This window comes from Psammomys obesus, unplaced genomic scaffold (genome assembly GCF_907164565.1).
Source record: "Psammomys obesus unplaced genomic scaffold, mPsaObe1.curated_primary_1811, whole genome shotgun sequence".
Taxonomy (NCBI): Eukaryota; Metazoa; Chordata; class Mammalia; order Rodentia; family Muridae; genus Psammomys; species Psammomys obesus.
Genome location: NW_026596069.1, coordinates 32717200 through 32739390, shown reverse-complemented (window position 1 = coordinate 32739390; position 22191 = coordinate 32717200). Strand labels below are relative to the sequence as shown.

Sequence of the window (22191 nt, the reverse complement as noted above, 5' to 3'; positions counted from 1 at the left end):
GTGGAGACAGACTCCACAACCTGAGGGCTGCAGGCTAAGGAATTGGAAAGCCAAGCATTACCTTTGATATGGAGTGAACTCAGCATGGTAGTTAATGCTTTGGATGTATATATTGAGCTTATCACTGAGAAACAAATGGAAATATGAATTCTATAAATGAAGCCAAAGCTATAATAAAACAGAAGCAAAACTTACCAATTGATAAAATATTTGGGTATCATTTATTAGATTTATTATTAAAATCTGCCCAGTATAAATGAAGGAGAAACAAAGTTAATCCCCTAATTTATGCTTCTCACCAAAACAGTTTTCACTTCTATCTCAAAAACATGACTGAAGCGTGACTTAACTACCTTAACATGAGAAGCAAACAGAGGAAATAAGACGGCTTCCAGGAGCTACAGTTAATGAACAGGCTACACGTGGCCCAAAAGATAGAACCTTAATTACAGTAACTGTATGTTGAACTTTCTAAAAATGGATATTTTAAAAATTAAAAGACAAATAAGAAAAAAAATCCTTGTGGAAAAAAAATTTTTTTGAGGAAAAAAAAAAGAAAAAAACAACAGCCATTCTATAAGTTCAAACATGAACAGTTAGGTAAGTCATTTCTCTTTGAGTGGCCCAAAATATAGAAATGAATGTTAGGTATCTATAATTCCTGCAACAGTTTGGATCTGAAATGTCCTGTGTTAAAGCTTGCCCAGCCTGGCACTATTTTGTAGGGAGCAGGGTGTGGGGCCATGGGGAGGGACTTTAAAAGAGGGTGTCTTCTAATTTCCTTGAAGCAGATGGTGAGACACCAGACCCTGCTCTTCCACTTTCTAGCTTCTTTATGTCCATCAGGTCAAGCGGTTGCTCCAGACTGTGCTCTCCTCATGGTGAGCTACTTTCAGTGCAAAGAAGATGAGCCATAAGTCACAAGCCACAACCTCCAAAATGGTACCAAAAAGTCACGCTTTTCTCTTTGTTAAGTTGACTGTTTCAGGCATTTGTTGCACAACCAGAAAGCATGCTAACACACTCTCTGTTGAACAAAACTATGCACAAGACCAAAGGTACTTTTCACAGCAACAGTAAGGAGTCTTCAGTAGTAACTTTTAAAGTATTAAATTTTGTTCCATTTTTATAAATTCTTATAGTGCTCCTGAAATAATGAAAAATTTATATTTTAAAGTTTAATAAGGTGTCATCCATTGAATCTGTATTAAATTCAAATAGCATGTACTAAGTTTTACAATCCTGCATTTGGTCCTAATTATTAGCATCATTTTTCATTTAAACCTAGGAGAAATTAAATAATTTCCTAGGATGGTAGAGTTACTTGGTGAGAAACCTGAGCTTAAACTTTTTAGTTACATACAGTACTGAGAGTTCAAGTTTCAGGACTCCTCGCTCTGATGATGGACAGGTTTACACAGATCCAGCTGTGTGAGCAGCATATAAAAATGGCAGGGAAGACACCATCCCATGAGTCTTTATCCTGCCTGTAACCTTCATACTCTTAATTTTGCTCCTCAGTATCTCACAATAACCAAACCCTCAGCTTCTCTGCTGCTGCCTGTGGTCCAAGGATGCCTTAACGCAGACACAACTCAGAAGGAGCACATCCTGAGTCCTTTCCTACACAGTCAGCAAGTCAGCATGCAAACTGCCCCTCGTGGCACACTATACAGAAATGTGCCTCAACTCTTAGAGACACTGCAAGATGGAGAATCCACTCTGTGGCAGAGACTAATAACCCTGCTGCCTTCCTTAGGGAGGCCACTCGTCCTTGGCAGGAACCCAGGTTTGCTCCTTTCTACTAACCTCCCAGCTCTGTCTCCATTCCTCCGTATTTGCAGAGGATACCTAGAAACACTTTCTATATGGGAACCCCAGAAGCCACACCAGGCTGTGATCTGAGTAGGTGATTTGTACTCTCTTTCTAGCCTCCATTTCGATCACTTCCGTTAACCATGCCAGCCCTATAGCAGCCTGCTTGAAGGTCCCCCTCCACCCACTTCACATTCATTTCCTAGAGGCTCTAATACTTGGTACAGACACAGGGTGGCCCCCAGCCCTTTCATCCCTGTCACTCAAAATAGAGTCTTTCTCCCACTGCAGAAGCCCATGCTCCCAACACAACCTCAACACCCTAGGGACCCTGCCTCTTGGTATGGACTAGATCCCCTTAGCTCTTCACCACAGCCCCACTATTAGCCACCTCTATTCCTCTATGACACCCACTGTCCCTGAACTCTACCAGGGAGTCCACAGCCACCACACCTTGCTAAGATACACAGAGGAAAGTTAAGACCCAGTATCAAACCTAGAATCATCTCAGTCACCACTGCCTACACACCGTAGTGAAACATGAACATGAAAAGCCAAGACAACACGTTTCCACCAGAACCCTACTACAGCAGCCCTGAGAACTGCAAAATAGCTTAAGACAAGAACTTCAAAACAGCAGTTATGAATGTGTCCAAGGATCTTATAGACTTTATGTGTAAATCCCTTAATGAAGTGCATGAAAAGACTGTGAAATGTAGTAAAAAAAAAAAACTTTTGAAGATATGAAGTAGAAAAGAGATCATTAAAGAAAACACAGACTAAATCAAAGATAGAAATGAAAAATTTAGGATGCCTAGCAAAAACCTCAAAGGTAAGCCTCCCCAGCAGAATACAAGATCTTAAGAGCCAGAGGGGATACAGACTCAAAGAAACAGTCTGTTAGGACAAGTGACACAAGAGAGTCAGCTGTCGGGGCGTGCACTGCCCCAGCACAGGCTGAAGCCACACAGATGCTCAGCACTGAGGGGTGAAGCAGACCCGGCTCCCACTCCTAGACAACCAGCCATCTCCAACCGACATATCTGCAGAGGAAATGTCAGTTTTATCTAGTGGCGTCTCGTTGGGGTGGGCCCATGCATGCCCAGCAGCAGACAGCCAGCATGAACTAAGCAGCATTTTGCAAACCATTGCTTATTTGTTTAAATCTTGTTTCCGGTTTCTTCCATTTTGTACTCACCACACCGGTCCTCATGTCCCACGTACTACCTAGGTTGTGTTGTGTGATGCTTACTTCATCTTTGACTGCATGGCTGTGATTCCCTGACTCTCCAGGCACAGCAACAGTAAGGACCAGTCAGCCAGTCACCAACACTCCTCTCCAGCAGGCCAGCTCAAGAGTGCTATGGTTCTATTTTCACCCAAGTATTTGGATATGCTTAGCTATATCTGCTGTCATTCATTACATTCTAAAATCATTAGAGCGAAGACATACTCTAAGATTTGATTTCAGCTGTCAGGTAAAATGGACTAAGTTCTTATGTTATGATAATCTTACTAGTCAGTTACATATTTTAGAATATAAATTTATAGACCTAAGATTATTTTAAATGGTAGTTTGCATTTTTATATTATTAAATTAAAATGCTTAAATTAAGTTTAAAATTAATTAAATTTTAATTAATTTAAAATATTAAATTAAACGGTTTTAAATTATACCATCAAATGTAATGTTTTTTGTAAGCCTGTGTTTTCAAATCCCATGGTTTTAAAAAGATATTTACCTCAGAGGAAAATTTCTTGGAATTTGTATTTTTATAATTAATGAAAGAAGTGGGGACATTTAGTCACAAATACAAAGAGAAAGCTAATTTCCCAAGGATACTTGCTCTAGAAGAAGGTAATATCTGAAGTTTGGAAAATTGCACATTCTGCCATGGTTAAAAAGGGACAAACAAGGGACTGGGGAGATCAGCTTAGCAGTAAAGCTCAAGGTTCAAGTCATCCACTTCCCTCCAGAGCACAAGCCCCTCTCCTCGCCAAGGCTACCGGCTCTCATTTCTTGTATTGTGTGTGTGTGTGTGTGTGTGTGTGTGTGTGTGTGTGTGTGTGTGTATCTGTATGTGTATGCCTATGAGTGTCTGTGTGTGTATCTATGTGTGTGTCTGTGTGTGCCTGTGTGTCTGTGCCTGTGTGTGTGCCTGCGTGTGCCTGTGTGTGTGTGTGCCTGTGTGTGCCTGTGTGTGTCTGCGTGCCTGTGTGTGTCTGTATGTGCCTGTGTGTGTCTATGTGTCTGTGTGTGTTTGTGTGTGTGTCTGTGTGTGCCTGTGTCTATGTATGTGTCTGTGTGTGTACCTGTGTGTCTGTCTGTGTATGTCTGTGTGTGTGCCTATGTGTGCCTGTGTCTGTGTGTGTGTTTATATGTCTGTGTGTGTGTGTCTGTGTGTGTGCTTATGTGTGCCTGTATCTGTGTGTCTGTGTGTGTTTATATGTCTGTGTGTGTCTGTGTATGTATGTCTGTGTGTGTGTGTTTGTGTGTGCATGTGTATTGTGTAGCTTCCACACATCTCACCTCTCCTGTTCTTGTCTTTGACTTTTCACTCTTAGTTGTGTTAACTCTGGAAACATTACACATACCATCATATTCTTCAAACTACTCTAGGAAACACTCAAGCTGGAAAAATTAATTACAATGGTCTTTTAAATTTCATATTACCATGTGTTAAGATGCTCTTCATTACTGTACCAAAATATCTCAAAAACTTCTAAATTTCATATTTACCGTATGTTAAGATGCTCTTCACTACTGCACCAAAATACCCCAAAGAAATCAACTTAAAGGTGGAAGGGCTTGTTTTGGATCCCAGTTTCAAAGGTCTCCAACAGTGACCCCTAGCTCTGAGACTGCATGGTAAGGAAGATGTCTGTTGCAGTGAAGGAGGCTGCTTGGCACAAGACAGCCAGGAAGAAGAAAGGGGAGAGAGGTTACAGAGGCAGCAAGAGAGAAGAGTCCAGGTTCAAGATGGCCCTTGAAAGGCACACTCCAATGACTGCCAGCCATCTTTTCACCCACCTGACCCCAAGCCCTGCCCTGTATTGTCCGACTGGGTAACGTTATCTATGAATGCTTGGTCTATGCTGTTAAGTACCACATGGTTATGAAGCTATCTCAGAGCTAAAGACACAGACCACTCACTCTTGCAGGCGTATCTGTAACTGGGCACCTCAAAATTTAATTTATACAAACTAATGCATGCTCTCTGTTCTAAAGCCCACTGTCCTGTTTTCTTTAGCTCATTAATGGCCTTACTGTCCATCCCACCTCTCAAATCTAGAGGCAGAAACCTGTCTCTTCACCTCAAAATGATTTGACATGGTTATCCAGGATCGCTCTCCTTGTCACTTGCCAGCTCACAATTACAAGCACCGTACATTAATCTACGTCTGTTCTCACCTTGAATCCATCCCCTGTTGATGCCCACTACTTGTCTAAAAGCGCAAAACAAGTCACGGCATCCACTTTGTTTAAAATGTTAGGGCGTTAATTCCAAAATCCTCGCAGACTACAACTTCCTAATCTGGCCTCTGCCTTTTTTCTTAGCTATGTACACTCTCTTTTCCCACTTCAACCTCAACAGCAACTAGTTCAAATTACCTGTTACGTTTTGAGTGTTCAGCGAACCCCCTTTTGAGATCCTAGAGTAGTTATGATTTGCCCGTGATAATTTCCCTTGCCTAACTTTCAGTTCAGCTCTGATTTCCTTCCTCTGCCATGCCCTTTCTTACTCTTCAATGTTTGTGAGTGCTGTTCCTGTGTTTCTGTGGAAACCATAATACTTACTTCTGTTATAGTTTGTTTGGCTTGTTTATCTAGCCCACCACTGATTTTCTGGAGGGAGGCATAATTTGCAATTCCTAAGTATTGGATAAGCAGGCTTAAACAAAACGACAATTCCAGTTTCAAATCCTTTTTAAAAGTGACAGGAAATCCCGAAGTTACCACTGGTCCACTGACCAGCAGAGCTCTAATTCTTGACTCCAACAGCACCAACAGTGTCCCTGGGTAATGTCAAAGGAGACATTAATACAAGTGTGCTTCCTTCATCAGACCACAAGGCCCAGTTCTAAACTCTGAATATAAGATGGCCAGACATCTGCTGAATTTGAATTCAGCCCTTGGTAAGTTTCACTTTACACAGTGATCAGGAAGGATTATGATGAGTCAGGCATTTTTCTAGAAGAGTAAATCTAAGCCTTTTGTCAGTTCTCAGAAGACCCCTTGACTTCAAATTGTTAAGCATCAATGACTCATGTGTGTGAAGTATGTGGAAAGAGCATGTTGATAGTTTTATGAAGAAAAATCTAAAAAAATTTTAAGATATTGCAAATGCCATATTTTAAGTTCAACAAACTTAAGTCAAAAATATTTATGTGCCAATTATTAAAATTAATTTGATATCTCCAAGTTAAGTTATTAAATGTTTGAAGCCAAGGTGTTCTTCTGAATCCCTGAGTCACGAAGAAAAAGGGGAACAAGGGCAAGTTAAATGTTGTTCCTCTGATATCTCATGTAAAAGCTAAGGTATAGAACAGAAAGAACAGAGTGTGCTGGAAGTCACTTTGCAGACACTGTGCTGTAGATTTAAGCTAACTTATTGAAGAAATAGCAAAAATGAAATAGGCATAAAAAATAATAAGAGAAAAACTAAAAGTTCACTCTTTTAAGCCACTTATCCAATATGAACAGATATCTATGATAAGACTTGATAGTGTCTAAATGGTAGCCCAGAATTTAGGGCTCTCTCAGGGTCATTTTGATTTGCATTTCCCTAATGGCTAATGAGGTTGAGCATCTCTGTAAGTGTTTCTCTGTCATTCGATATTCCTCTACAGAGAAATCTCTGTTTAGCTCTGTTCTCCATTTTTTAATTGGATCACTTGATTTGTTTCTGTTTTTCAGCTTTTTTAGTTCTTTATATATACTGGATATTAGTCCTCTATCAGATAAAGGGTTGGTGAAGATTCTTTCCCAATCTGTAGGCAGTCATTTTGTTTTGATGACGGTGACCTTTGCTTTAGAGAAGCTTTTCAGTTTCATGAGGTCCCATTTATTGATTGTTGCTCTTAGAGCCTATGCTGTTGGTGTTCTGTTCAGGAAGTTGTCTCCTGTGCCAATGAGTTCAAGGGTATTCCCCACTATTTTTTTCTAATCAATTTAATGTGTCTGGCTTTATGTTGAGGTCTTTGATCCACTTGGACTTTAGTTTTGTGCAGGGTGATAAGTATGGATCTATTTTCATTTTTCTACATGTAGACATCCAGTTAGACCCTGAGATTTCACCTGACGCCCATCAGAATGGCCAAGATGAAAAACTCAAGTGACAACACATGCTGGAGAGGTTGTGGAGAAAGGGGAACCCTCCTCCACTGCTGGTGGGAATGTAAACTTGTACAACCATTCTGGAAATCAATCTGGTGCTTTCTCAGACAACAAGGAAGAGCGCTTCCTCAAGATCCAGCTATACCACTCCTAGACATATATCCAAAAGAGGCTCAAGTACACAATAAGGACATTTGCTCAACCACGTTTGTAGCAGCTTTATATCTAATAGCCAGAAGCTGGAATAGCCCAGATGCCCCTCAACTGAAGAATGGATGCAGAAATTGTGGTACATCTACACAATGGAGTATTACTCAGCAATGAAAAATAAGGAAATCATGAAATTTTCAGGTAAATGGTAGGACCTAGAAAGGATTATCCTCAGTGAGCTGTCCCAGAAGCAGAAAGACACACATGGTATATACTCACTCATATAGACATATAACATAGGATAAACCTACTAAAATCTGTACATCTAAAGAAACTAAGCAAGAGAGAGGACCCTGACTAAAACGCTCAATCCCCATCCTGAAAGGCAAAGAGGATGGACATCAAAAGAAGAAGAAAATAGGAAACAACCTAGGAACCTGCCACAGAGGGCCTCTGAAAGGCTCTGCCCTGCAGACTATCAAAGCAGACGCTGAGACTTATGGCCAACTGTTGGCCAGAGTGCATGGAATCTTATGTAAGAAGTGGGAAATAGTAAGATCTGGAGAGGATGGGAACCACACAAGGAGAGCAACAGAACCAGAAAATTTGAACACAGGGGTCTTCCCAGAGACTCATACTCCAACCAAGGTCTATTCGTAGAGATAACCTAGAACCCCTGCACAGATGTAGCACATGACAGTTCAGTGTCCAAGTGGGTTACATAGTAATGGGAAGAGGGACTGCCTCTGACATAAAGAGGGCCTGCTCTTTGATCACCTCCCCCTGAGGGGAGAGCAGCCACAGAAGATGACAATGCAGCCACTCCTGATGAGATATGATAGACTAAGATCAGAAGGAAGGAGAGGAGGACATCCCCTATCAGTGGACTTGGGGAGGGGCATGCGTGAAGAAGAGGGAGGAAGGGTGGTATTGGGAGGGGAGGAGGGAGGGGCTTATGGGGGGATACAAAGTGAATAAAGTGTAATTAATAAAAAAAATTGAAAACAAAAACAAGAATTTAGGGCTAAAGAGCACTTCCCCGGTACACACAAGATCCTGAGCTCAACTCCTCTACTAGGGAAAAAAAAAAAAAAAGACAGTCTAGATCTAAATACCTTAAATCCATCACTCAGCAATCAAATCACAATTCTGATTTTTTTAGCATTATACAAGAGACCAGCTTTAAACCCAGAACAGTACAATGACCCTGCTCGACTGCAGTGAACCTTGGTCCAATTACAGGAACCAGGGTTCAAACAAAGGCCTGCACTTGCTCCTGCTGTGTGTGACAGATATAAGAAACCCACACCCCACACCCACAGCTGACCAGGTGAGGTTCCAGTACCACAGAACTTCAACTAAGACATGCCTCTATTGGAGAGGCATGAATAAATACTGACGATGAATAAATACTGTACAAAGGAAACCATATGCCTGGCATTAAAAGAGGCCTTTTGTTTCCTTCCTTTAAAGAAGGTACTGAAAATGAGTGGCCAGGCTACAAGTAATGCTTCTGATAGAGATGTGAAGACAGAGAGAGACTGAGAGCCAGCTAGCCTAGCTTATCACAAGCTCTGCTCTACCGACTGCTGCTGTGGGAATCACAGCACACTGGTATCTATGCACACTGGTGTCACAACGACTGCACACACCAATATGAACTAGCTAGCAAGGCCTTCTGTGTTTCTAGTCTCTCAATCTCTTCTCTCTCCCCTCCCATCTCCCCAGCCCCCTCCCTTCCCTTTTCTCATCCCCCTTAGTCTACACTTCAAATGATTTCCCTTCTAAAACTACACTACCGCACTACCCCCAGCACCCTCACCAGAAATCCTATCATATCAGAGAATGAGAAGCAAATTTCTTACCATCAAACCTCCAAACCTTCCTGTACCTCCTCTCACCACAGTGACGGAGATGGACTCCTCTTTCTTTGATGTCTCAGTGCTTGTGTGATTATATACTCTTTTCTCACCTCCATCTTACTTACCCTTGTAGTACCAAGCTCTGCTCCTCTGCCACCTCCTCTGCATGAACATCAGAACTGTTGGCACTCTCCCACATGAAATAAAAACTCCCCAGTCAAACTGACCCTTTTCCAGGTGGAGCCCTTTTGTCTCACCACAGCCAATGCCTTTGAATGGGCTCACAGTATCCACCCTCGGCCTCTCAGTCAATCTCAGTCAGCACTCCTATGAGTCAGTCAGTCATTAATGACCTTTCACTGACTCTAAGAGGACACATTCTTTCTTGCTGACTCCACCTTTCCGGTACAATGATGACAGCAAGCTGTTGCTTTGCTTATAAAAACCCTCTCCTATTTTGGCTTTTCTGCCACAGTCTTTACTGATTTTCCTTCTACCCCTCTAGGGGCTTTATCTTCTTCATAGTCTCCTCTTCCTCTTTAAATGTTAACTAATGATGCCAGTGTTCTGTACAACATGCACTTCTCTCTGCTCTCATCATTTACTTATCTCCCTCTCCTCAGAATGGCAGACCCATACTCCAACTGCCTGTTCAGCACATCCTCTTGGAAGCATGTACTCTTCACAAACTGGGAAGCTTCAAGCGTCAGCACATTCTGCCAACGTCCCACTGGCCATATCCTTCCACTCTATTCACTCATGTAGCTTATGCCCTGGCCCACACATCCATTCTCTACACTTGCCTGCAAATACTGCAAACCAGTTTATTACTTCTGGATTTATTCCAGCTCCATCCATTCTCTATTTTATGGAGCTGATACTACAAAGATGTATATTGACATGATTACCCTCCTACGCAAAACGTAGCTGCTTGGAACTGTCTATATAACTGTATTCAAACTCCTAGTTTGCTAATACAGCTCAATCCCTAACTCACTCTCACCTCAATTTCCAGCACACTGAAACTCTTTCAATTCTCTCTACAAACCATGCTTTCTCTTTCCTTGACCTCTAGATTCTTGAAGATGGTATAATTTATCAAAACATTTCCTTTTTCTGTTTCTCGGTATCTCTTTATTAATACTTAGTCTTAATTTAAACAGCAAGTCCTCCAGTCGATGTATGCAGTATGTGTCTATAAAGTAATTTGCATATGCCCCATAAGACACTTCTTTCTTGGTACCCACTGAACTATTTATTTTCCCCAAAGACTTTAATTAATAAGATAGTAATGTGTATGTCCATAGTGTCAAATACACTACACGGCACATACAAGTCATTTATTGAGTGCTTATTGATAATATGCAACAAACACATTTTACTAAGTTTTCAAAGAGATGTTTACTCAAACCCTCATGAGCAAATAAAGCTTTTAAAAATTTGCTTCGACTATATTACAGAAATACAAATAAATATAAAGGTATTTTAAAAAATCATTTCTTCAAGGCAAAACTTTAAAAAAAAAAACCTTTGAACAGTAACTGATGATCACTGTATCAATAAATTGTTCTTAGGAATATACTCTTCCACCTCAAACTTATTTCAGTGCCTGATTATTTGTAACTTATCCCCTTCATGCAAATGGATTCTATCTTGGGCAAGCAGCTATCATTTTAAGATATAACTAGCCTATTGTTGACTATGATCACTGACCTCCTTCAAAGAAGTTAGGTGGCTAGCATACCAACACATACAACTGCCTATTTACTGATTTATCCTTGTGACAACTCTCAACCCTCTTTTTTTTTTTTTCTCTCTCAGCCCTCTTTACAGAAAGCAATTTTATAGCTAGTTAGTATGTTAAGAGCCAAGGAAAGTGCCATCCTCATCGCCACAGCAAGACAAGAAAGGAAACTGCTATGGAATGAATTGTACCTTCGCCAAATTCAGACGCTGAAGTCCTGACTCCCTGTGTGATGGTACTTTGAGGTGGAGTCTCTGGAAAATAATTACATTTAGCTGACATCATGAGGGTAGGACCCTCATGATGAGATTAGTTACCTTGCAAGAATAAACACAGATATCTTGCCTTCCCTCTCTCCCACCACCATGCAAAGATTCACTGCCTCCAAAGGACCAGGACAACCCTCCTTGAATGATCTAACAGCACCCTGATTGTGGACTTCTGTCTTCTACAACCCTGAGGGAATAAGCTTCACTGTAACCTGGGGTATTTCTTATAGCAGCTCTACAAACAAATATAGCGAGCACAGCTGAAATACTAGATACGAGCTCCAACTCTATTTTGAATCAATAATATCTTTAACTAAATACAGATTGTTGGTCTTGAGGTTGTTTTTGTTTTCAGATACTACCTTGTAGTTGATAAGTTTAAAAAACGAAAAACAAAACAAGAGTAGGGGATCATAAAAAGCTTACTGAAATGCAGCAGTAAAAATGAAAGAAAAAGATACTTACCACCACCAAGAATGTAAGAATCCTGGCGGTTCCCCCAATGTGATGTTTTTTTCCCATCTTATCTAAAATGAAAAATAAATAAATAATTTAAATGCGGTAGTTCTACCTGGATGCATTAGCAAGCAGTGTAGTTCTCATTTGAAATGCAATGGAGATTTCAGGTTCTTCATCATTTTCCCGTTATTCTATGCTCAGGTTTCCCAAGGACTCCTCTCACACAGTGACTAGGAGACTGGTGTGTGAAAAGATGCTGCCATTATTATTTTGAATTTGCTTCCCACCAGTTCATTGATAAACAGTTGGTTTATCATGTGTTGGTGCTCCAAAATTATTTGTCCATAGTCTTTAAAAGGTGACTAAGCCAGGAAAGGCATCTTCTGTGCAAGCCTGGTGACAAGAGTTCAATCCGAGGAGCCTACAAGGAGGCTACAGAAGGGAACTCCACTGAGTTTCCTCTGCCTCGACAGGCATGCCATAGCACATGCATTTTCCCACATATGGTAACTGCATGTGCAGGCACCACATGCGCAAACAAGATTCAATTAATTTATTAATTAATTAAACTGACACTACGAATATGTTTCCTACCTTAGTCATTCATTAACTACCCTCTTGAACGTATTCTCATGGACACAGATTTTCTGGGAGTGGACGGAAAGTAGCAAAGGGAGGGAGGTGTTAACGCAGTCAGCAGGGTTGTTCCACCAGCAGCAAACAGTGAACATAGCAGCTCATGTGCCCACCTGTTCCTAGCATAAGTAGACCAGTTTCTTCCTGACCACTGGGAAGCACAAACACAGGTGAGAGCAACAACTTCTCTTTAAGACCTGCAGTCCAATTCCAGGAGGCTACTCTGGGCTCCTGAAGCAACTGAGAGCAAGAAAGCTTTCTCTCTCCTTGGACACAAAAAATTCAGCTATGCAAAATCTCTTATCCATGCTTTTATAATCAAAACCTTCAATTTGATCTTTCAGCCCTGATGATTTCTTATGGGGATGTATGATTTTATATATATATATATATATATATATATATATATATATATATATATATTAACATTATTGTATAATATATAAATATATATGCATATATAAAAAAATGTTCCTTCTATGATTTTTTAAATGAGCAGTTGCTTGCCTATATTACATTCTTTCTGCTGATGTATTTAGTATGCTTTTAATTAACATGTCTGGATCCTGGCTGATACCAGCACACCACAGCACCACATGAAAGAATATATAAATTACATTCCTTTTCTGTGGAAAAAATTATAAACATTAAGTTTAGCATTTCTACACCTTGCTATGTGAACAAAGAAAAAGATAAGGTTCTTCTTTGACTCTGTGTTCTCATCTATAAAACAAGCTAGTAATCACCTAGCTACAAAGGATTAAGCCGGTCAGGACATCACTTAAAATACAGAATAGAGAAATAGTGCAACTTATAGCTGTTGAATGATTTCCTCTGACCCTGAAGGACATTCTCACAAGAAACTACTCAAGCATCATTGTCTTCTACACCAAAAAACGAGCGATGTGTCTCACAGAAACAAGTAAGTGTTTATATTTATGCTAATCAAAATTTAGCTTACTAATCAGAATGGTGTAATACACCTTAATATGTACAACCAGGAAGAAAATAAAGTTAGTTGTAAGCAAAAAAAAAGAACTCCAGGCTCTGAGGAGCTTCCCTTCCTAGGGGAAACACATCACCAGGTGGTCACAGCAGCGCCTGCTCTCAGAGAAAAGTGGACAGCATGCTGTGGGAACACTGGAGGCTGAGCAGAGAACGGAAGGCTGTGCAAAGGAGCTGGGCAGTTGAGAATTTGTTAAGCTGAGGAAGTGCAGAACACTGGAGGCCACATCCCTCTCTGCATGTCCCCACCCGCCATAATACCCAGAACGAAGTGAGCACAAAGTGCACATGTGGAGATTACTGCAAAAGGTTATAGGTGTCCTGCTTGGTTTCAGGAAGAAGCTTCTGGAGCCAGCTGGGTAACTACAAACTCGTTCTAGATGGGGGCACATATTCTTCCCCAGCTCCCAAGACCCACTCTCCCTCCCTCTCCCTCAGAAAAGAGCAGGACTCCCGGGGGCATCAACCAAACACAGCATAACATGCTACCATAAGATCATGCAGATACTCTCTCCTCAAGGCTGAATAAGCAACCCAGTAGGAGGAAAAGGATCCCTAAAGCAGGCCACAGAGTCAGAGACTGCCCCTGCTCTCGTTGTTAGGAACACCAAGCTACACAACCCCAACAGATGTGCAGAGGACCTAGGTCAGAGCCTTACAGGCACCCCGGTCCCTGAGCCCACTTGAGTCCCCGTCTGCTGATTCTGTAGGCTGTGTTCTTGTGGTATCCTGGATCCCTCTGGCTCCTTCAGTCTTTCTTCCTCCTCCTCCTCCTCCTCCCCCTCCTCCTCCTCCTCCAGAGCACTGCCCAAGATCCACCTAATACTGGGCCGTGGGATTCTGCATCTGCTTCTACCAGTTGCTGGATGAAGTCTCTTCAGTTTCTGATGATGATTTATCTACACTCTAGTCCCAGCATGTCCTGCCCGCATGACAAACTGTAGGTTGGAGGTTTTGTGGCTGGGTCCCAATCCTTCACTTGAGGCTTTGCCTGGTTACAGAGGATGGCTTGTTCAGGTTTTGTGTTTCCCAATATTAGGAGTTTTTGCTAGTGTCACCCTCATGGTTTCCATTGCACTTGGATTATATTTCACCTCTGAAATGGGCCCCAATTTCAGTCATCTTTCCCAGTATTCTCTTCCTGCATCCCCCATCACCCAATTCCTATGTTCCCATCTCCATTCACCTCAGTCCACTCTTGAAATCTGTTTCCCCTTCCCAAGGAGATTCTTAAGTCCCCACTTAAGCCCTCCTTGTTACTTAGCTTCTCTGGGTCTGTTGACTGTATCATTGATTATCCTTGACTTTTCAGCTAATATCCACTTATAAGTGAGAATATACCATGTTTGTCTTTCTGAGTGTGGGTTATCTCACTCAGGATGAGTTTTTCTAATTTCCATCCAATTGCCAGCAAATTTCATGATTTTTTTTAAACAGCTGAATAATATTCCATTGTGTAAATGTACCACTTTTTTTTTCATAACTTTTTTGGTTAAGGGACATCTAGGTTGTTTCCAGTTTCTGGCTATTGTGAATAAAGCTGCTATGAACATGGTTTGAGCATCTTTGGGTATATGCCCAGGAGTGGTATGGCTGGTTCTTGAGGTAGATCAGTTCCGTGTGCTTGGAAAATCTTTTTTCAAACTTTTATTCTCAGGTAATCATTGATGTTGAGGTATGGTTTTTGGATGCAGCAGAATGATGAATCCTATATTCTCATTCATTCTGTTAGTCTGTGTCTTTTTATTGGGATATTGAAACTATCAAGGACCAGTGGTTATTTATTCCTGTTATTTTATTGTTGTTGGTGGTTGGTGGTAGTGATATGTTTCTGTGTGTTTTCTTTTATTGAGTTTTGCTAGTGTGAGATTATTTATTGCCTTTGTATTTGTTAGTGTAGTTAACCTCCTTGGGTTGAAGTTTTCCTTTCAGTACCCTTTGTAGGGCTGGATTTGTGGCTAGATATGTTTAAATTTATCATGGAATATCTTGTTTTCTCCACCTATGCTCAAAAGTTTTGCTTGAGTATAATAGTCTTTGCTGCCATCTGTGGTTTCTTAGAGTCTGGAGCACATCTGTCCAGACCCTTCTGGCTTTAGAGTCTCCATTGAGATGTCTAGTGTAAGCTAGGCATGATGGTACACGCCTTTAGTCCCAGCACTCACGAGGCAGAGGCAGGTGGATCACTGTAAGTTCAAGGTTAGCCTGGTCTACAAAGTGAAATGAGTCCAGGACAGCCAAGAGAAACCCTGTCTCAAAAAACAAGACAAAACAGAAAAAGAAAAAGAAAAAAGAAAAGAGATGCCGAGTGTAACCCTAATAGGCATGCCTTTATATGTTGCCTGGCCTTTTTCCCTCGCAGCTTTTAATAGTCTGTCTTTGTTCTGTACATTTCGTGTTTTGATTATTATGTGGTGAGGGGACTTTCTTTTCTGGTCCAATCTATTTGGAAGTTCTGTAAGTTTCTTGTTCCTTTACAGGCATCTCCTTCCTTAGGTTAGGAAAATTGTCTCCTATGATTTTGTTAAAAATATGTTCTGGGGCTTTGAGCTGGGAATCTTCTTCTATTCTTACTATTCTTGGGTTTGGTCTTTTCATAATGTCCAGGTTTCCTGGATGTTTCATGTCAGGAAGGCTTTTTAGATTTAACATTTTCTTTGAGGGATGTATTTATTTATTTCCTTCAATTTTTCAATATTTTCCTCAATTCTTTAAGGGATTTATATTCATTTCCTCTTTAAGGACCGCTTTTATTGTCATAAAGTTGGTCTGAAGGTTTTATCTTTAATTGATTGATTGATTGTTCTGTGCTTCAGCTGTGTTGGAACAGTCACAGGATGTCTTGGTTCTGGTGGTGCCATATTGCCCTGGCTGTTGTTGGTTGTGTTCTGACACTGGTATCTAGACATCTGGGTTTAGGGTGATTATAGATCTAGGCGCTGATTTCTGTGCTTGTCTTTGTTGGGTAGGAGTTTTGTGCATTGATTTCTGTTTTCTCTCTGTTCTCTTTGCTTGAGTGGCCTGTGGTTGAATAGAGTATATACACCCAAGTTGGGGGCTGGATTTCTGATCTGATGGTCTGGATGGCCTCTGGTCAAGCAGGGCTTTTCTGCCTAAGTTCTGGGCTAGAGCTCTGTCAATGTGTGTGACCTCTGATCTGGCTCCAGGTCGTCTGGGGTTCAGGGAGCTGGCCTGGCCTCTGGTGAGGTAGGAGACTCAAGGCACATAACCTTGGAAGAGTCCTCTGAAGAGGAAGAGATCTCCGATTTTACCACAGACATCCAATCACTGATTCTCCCTCCACTGCCAAATCAATGGACCAAGACTGTTTCTAAGCAAACAGCAGCAAAAACCTGCGATTCCTCCCAGAAGTGAAAATTAACATGTGACATTTCCAAATCTCTTAAAAGCCAGAATTCTAAACAAATGCTTGTGATCCTTCTGTTGTAGTTAAAGCTGTATTCTTAAAAATAGGTGTCGGGGAAGCCTGCTCCTTTCAGAGCTGATGGAAGGAGGACCAGTATCCCTGTACTCTGCACTGAGCCTTGACTAGAGATTCACGCACCTGTGGTCGGCTATCAGCATGTTTTTCTGGCCTGGGAGGGGGAGGCTGAACATCCATCCTCTTTCCCAGTGGTCCCTGCCAGATGCTCAGCTTCCTGGTAGGTGGTCTGATGGGTCTCTGCCCTAACTCTGAGCTAACTCTGAGCTTACTGTAGGTGCTGTACTGCTGGAAGATCTCAGGTGAACCTTGCTCACACTCGCTAGACGGGTGAGTGCTTGGCACCTCGGTGGAGAATAAAGTCTTTGCACTTTAATGGGAGGCTTTATAATTTTTGTGATTAGAAATAAAAGTACAGTCTGGCTTAGAGAGAAAAATCTCTTGTTTTGGTAATTATAGACCAATATAGAAGACTACAACATATTTAAGAGAGTCCTAATATACTGTTAGAGTAAGAACAAAAGCTTTAAGAGAGAATACTGAGGCTACATGAACAAGCAGGTAGCAGATCAAGGTAAGTTTAAAACTCAATTTAAAACAAAAATGAAAATAAAAATGCTGAAACTTCTAGAAGAAAACATAAGTAATACTCTTCAAGACATTGGGGAAGGCAAGAACTTTCTGAATGGGACTTCATTAGCAGAGGAACGAATGATCACCCAGTATCAACAGATGGGACTACATGACATTAAAAGGAAACTATCAGTAGAGCAAATAGCCCATAGAATGGGACAAAAAACTTCCCCAGCTACACTTCAGATGGGGGCTAACATCCATACTTTACAGAAAAAAAAGAAAGAAAGAAAGAAATTCAATGCCAAGAAACTAAAACTGCCAGTTAAGAAATGGGTTGATGAAATAAACAGGCAGTTAAAATAAAACAGACAAACAAACAAACAACCCAAATGTCTAACTATTTTAAAAGTGTTCAACTTCTATTGTCATCAGGGAAATACAAAATAAAACTAAAAAATACCATCTCACCCAGTCAGAATGCATTAAGAAATCTTATACCAGACATTGGTTAAGATGTAAGGAAAGGAGCTATTTGCTGCTGGTTGGAGTGCAAACTAATATAGCCGTTATAGGTATAGGAGGTTCCTCAAAGAATTAAAAATAGAACTGTCATATGACCCCGTTATTCCACTCCTGGAGTATGTCCAGAGAACTCTATTTCCTTACATAGAGATATCTACATGGCCATGCTCCCTGCTGTTCTATTTACTTATAGCAAGAAAATGTAACAAACCTAGACATCAACATGCAAATGGATGAGGAAAATTTTGTAAAAGTCGTAAAGGACATGAGGCTTTCAATGTGAGTTCGGGGAGTGAATTGGAGGGGCCCTAGGATGGGTAACTAGGAGGAGTGGAGGGAAGAAAGGGAAAGGGGGAAGTAATGTAATTCTATTTCAGTTAAAAATAAATGAAAATACATGTCAGATGAAAATAAAATTAAATATTATACAGCTCTTAAGAAAATGTGCACTCATAAAATTTGCAAGAAAATCAGTGGAGGGGGTAGGAAGAGTCCAAGATGGCGGCACCACTGTATCTGAGGGGCACAGGATCTAAAATTCCGAAACTGGTGAGTATAGGGGCAGCTTAAGCCAGAACATCCACATTGAGGCTTCCTGGGCAAGAGGGGACAACCCGTGAGCTGAGACCGTTTGGATCCAGGTCACCCGTGGACATTTCAAGGGACTGGGAGTGGCGAATATTCAATCCCCCTGCACTTCCCCTTGCCCCAACCACAAGCCTCCACGCTGTGTGACTGAGACAGCACAGGCCGGCTTCCCAGGGCTGCGGCCACCTGGCAGTGGCTAAGCCAAGCATGAACCTTTGTGCTCAGATACTGAGACTGCAGAGGCAGCTACCCTGCCTAGTGGCTAAACAGTGGACAACACTAAGCTGACAGATCACCTACACTCTCATTTGCTCCTGCGGGCCCAGGAAAACAGGGGGAACCTGTGTGCTTTTCTATTAGGCCTGTGAGAGAATGAGTGCTCTCAGAGCCCCAGAACCAAGATCCCTCTACACTAGCAGCCAGACATCGGATCCCTCCCATCCACAACCCCACTATGGGCAGCACTGGGATCCTTGGGACAGAGTTCTCAACATTGAAGCCCCTGCTCTATGGGTCTCCCAGTGCAATTCAGACAAACAATTCCTAGAGCCCACGCAGACCTGAATACCAGGAGGACAGTGCAGCATGCCTGAATCCACTGAGGTATTCAGGGCATCTGCGCATGAGCATTGTGCCTGCAAAGTGCCAGCACCTGCTCCACCTCCTGAAATTAGGATCCACCCTTCCAGGCATCTATATACGACAGCACCCTGTCCCAAAAGGCACATCTCCACACACGTCTGTACTTGCACACATTCGCCTTAGACCTTCCTCCCTAGGCTACAGCTGAAATACCAACAGCCACTATCAAACCAGTGGACCTCTCTCATCTTCCTGAAGAATACTCCATACACCAGAGACAGACAGACCCAGTCTGAAGTGCAGACTCCAGGAACAAAGAGTGAAGGTTATGGATAAGCAGATGGCTAGAGGTTGACACAAGAACACATCCAAAAAAAAAAAAAAGCAAGATACCATGGCTTCACAAGCAACCCCCGAAAATCAATGGATATGCTAACTCATTGGAAACACAGGAAAATGATCTCAAATCTATGCTTATCCAGTTATTAGAGGCACATAAAGAGGAAATAAAGCTCTCAAAGAAATGCAAGCAAATACAGCCAAACAGAGGCAAAAGTAGTGGCATATAGAGAGGAAACAAACAAAAAAATAGAGACCATCATGGAAAGATAGGAATCCACATTCAAACAGATGAAGGAAATGGTGCAAGACATAAAAACAGATTTAGAATCAATAAAGAACACACAAACAGAAAAAACCCTGGAGCTGGAGAACTTAGAGAAAAGATCAGGAACCACAAAGGGAAGCATCACCAACAGAATACAAGAGATGGAAGAGAGAAATCTCGGGCGCTGAAGATACACTTGCAGAAATTGGTACATCTCTCAAAGAAAAAGTAAAATCGGAAAAGTTACAAACATAAAACATCCAAGAAATTAAGGACTCTATGAAAAGAAGAAATCTAAGAATAATAGGAATAGACGAAAAAGAAGATTCTAGGCTCCAAGTTTCAAAAAATATTTTTAAGAAAATCATAGAAGAAAATTTTCACAACGTGAAGAAAGAGATGTCTATAAACATACAAGAGGCCTACATAACACCAAATAGACTAGACCAGAAAAGAAACTCCTCACATCACATAATAGTCAAACCACTAAATCTACAGAACAAAGACAAAATATTAAAAGAAGCCACGAAAAAAGCCAAGTATCATATAAAGGCTGACCTATCAGAATCACAACAGACTTCTCAACAGAAACTGTGAAAGCCAGAAGGACCTGGGCAGATGTCATACAGACCTTAAGGGACCACAGATGCCAACCCAGACTACTCCACCCAGCAAAGCGTTCAATCAACATAGATGGAGAAAACAAAATATTCCATGACAAAACTAAATTTAAATAATATCTATACAGCAAACCAGCCCTATAGAAGATACTAGAAGGAAAATTATAATCCGATGAAAAGAACTATACCCAAGAAAATGTAAGATACAGACAACTTCCACAACAAAAAATAAAAGACAATAGGCAATGAGTCACAGTAACACCACCAACTCCACAATAAAAGCAACATTCATTGGTGACTATTATCTATCAACATCAATGGACTCAACTCTCCAATAAAAAGACACAGACTAACAGAATGGTTGCAGAAACAGGATCCAACATTCTGCTGCATCCAAGAAACACCTCTCTGCAAAAAAGAAAAACTCTAACTTAAGAGTAAAGGGCTAGAAAAATGTATTTCAAGGAAATAGACTCAGACAACAAGCTAGGGTAGCTATCCTGATATCTAATAAAATAGATGTTCAACCAAAATTAATCAAAAAAGATAAGGAGGGGCACTACATTCTCATCCAAGGAAAAATCCACCAGTAGAACATCATAATACTGAACATCTATGCCCCAAATACAAGAAGAGGGCTTACAATTCTAAATGAAACATTGTTAAAGCTTAAATCGCACATCAATCCCAACACCTTAAGAGTGGTGGTCCACTCTCACCAAGGGACAGGTCATCTAGACAGAAGCTAAATAGGGAAATAAAGGCACTTACAGAGTCCCTAAATCAAATGGACCTAATAGATGTCTACAGAAATTTTCACCCAAATTCAAAAGAATACACCTTCTTTTCAGAACCTCATGGAACCTTTGCCAAAATAGACCATATAGTTGTTCACAAAGCAAGCCTCAACAGGTACAAAAAGATTGAAATAATCCCTTGTACTCTATCTGACCACCATGGACTAAAGCTGGACCACAATAAAATAGAAATAGCAAAAAGCCTACACACACATGGAAATTGAACAACTCACTACTCAATGACAGCTTGGTCAGGGAAGAAATGAAAAAAGAAATTAGAGACTTCCTAAAATTCAATGAAAATAAAGGCACAACTTACTCAAACTTATAGGACACAATGAAATCAGTGTTAAGAGGAAAGTTCATAGCACTAAGTGCCTCCAGAAAGAAGTTTGAGACATCTCATACAAGCAACTTAACCGAAAAGCCCTAGAAAAAAAAGCAGACACACCCAGGGAGTAGACGATTGTAAATAAACTCAGGGCTGAAATCAATGATTTAGAAACAAAACAATTCAAAGAATCAATGAGACCAAGAGCTGGTTCTTCGAGAAAAATCAACAAGATAGACAAAACCTTAAACAAACAAAAAGGAAGAAAGAAACTATCCAAATCAACAAAATCAGAAACGAAAAGAGGGACATAACAACAGACACTGAGGAAATCCAAACAATCATTCTTACTACAAAAGCCTATATGCCACAAAATTTGAAAATCTAAATGAAATGGACAATATTCTTGATAGAGTCCATTTACCAAAATTAAATCAAGATCAGTTAAATAGGTTAGATAGTCCTATCTATATCACACAAGGAAATAGAAGCAGTCATCAAAAGTCTGCCCTCCAAAAAAAAAAAAAAAAAAAAAAAAAATCAGGGCCAGAGGGTTTCAGCAAAGAATTCTACCAGACCTTCAAAGAAGAGCTAATTCCAACTCCCTTCAAACTATTACCCAAAATGGAAACAGAGTAACATTACCAAACTCATTCTATGAAGCCACAGTCACCTTGATACCTAAACCACACAAAGACACAACAAAAGAGAACTTCAGACCTATCTCTCTTATGAACGCTGAAGCAAAAATACTCAATAAAATAGTTGCAAACAAAATCCAAGAACACATAAAAGATATCATCCACCATGACCAAGTAGGCCTCATCGCAGGCACTCAGAGGTGATTT

The 22191-nt window shown here is 40.8% G+C and overlaps 1 protein-coding gene across 1 annotated transcript in view; it reads right to left on the bottom strand.

Annotated features, from left to right (window-relative positions):
- Ssbp2 (single stranded DNA binding protein 2) overlaps window positions 1-22191 on the bottom strand; it is a 282752-nt gene that overhangs the window by 157590 nt on the left and 102971 nt on the right. Inside the window, exon 4 of the mRNA XM_055625331.1 lies at window positions 11644-11705. Coding sequence (XP_055481306.1) covers window positions 11644-11705 — 62 coding nt within the window. The remainder of the gene's footprint in view (window positions 1-11643; window positions 11706-22191) is intronic.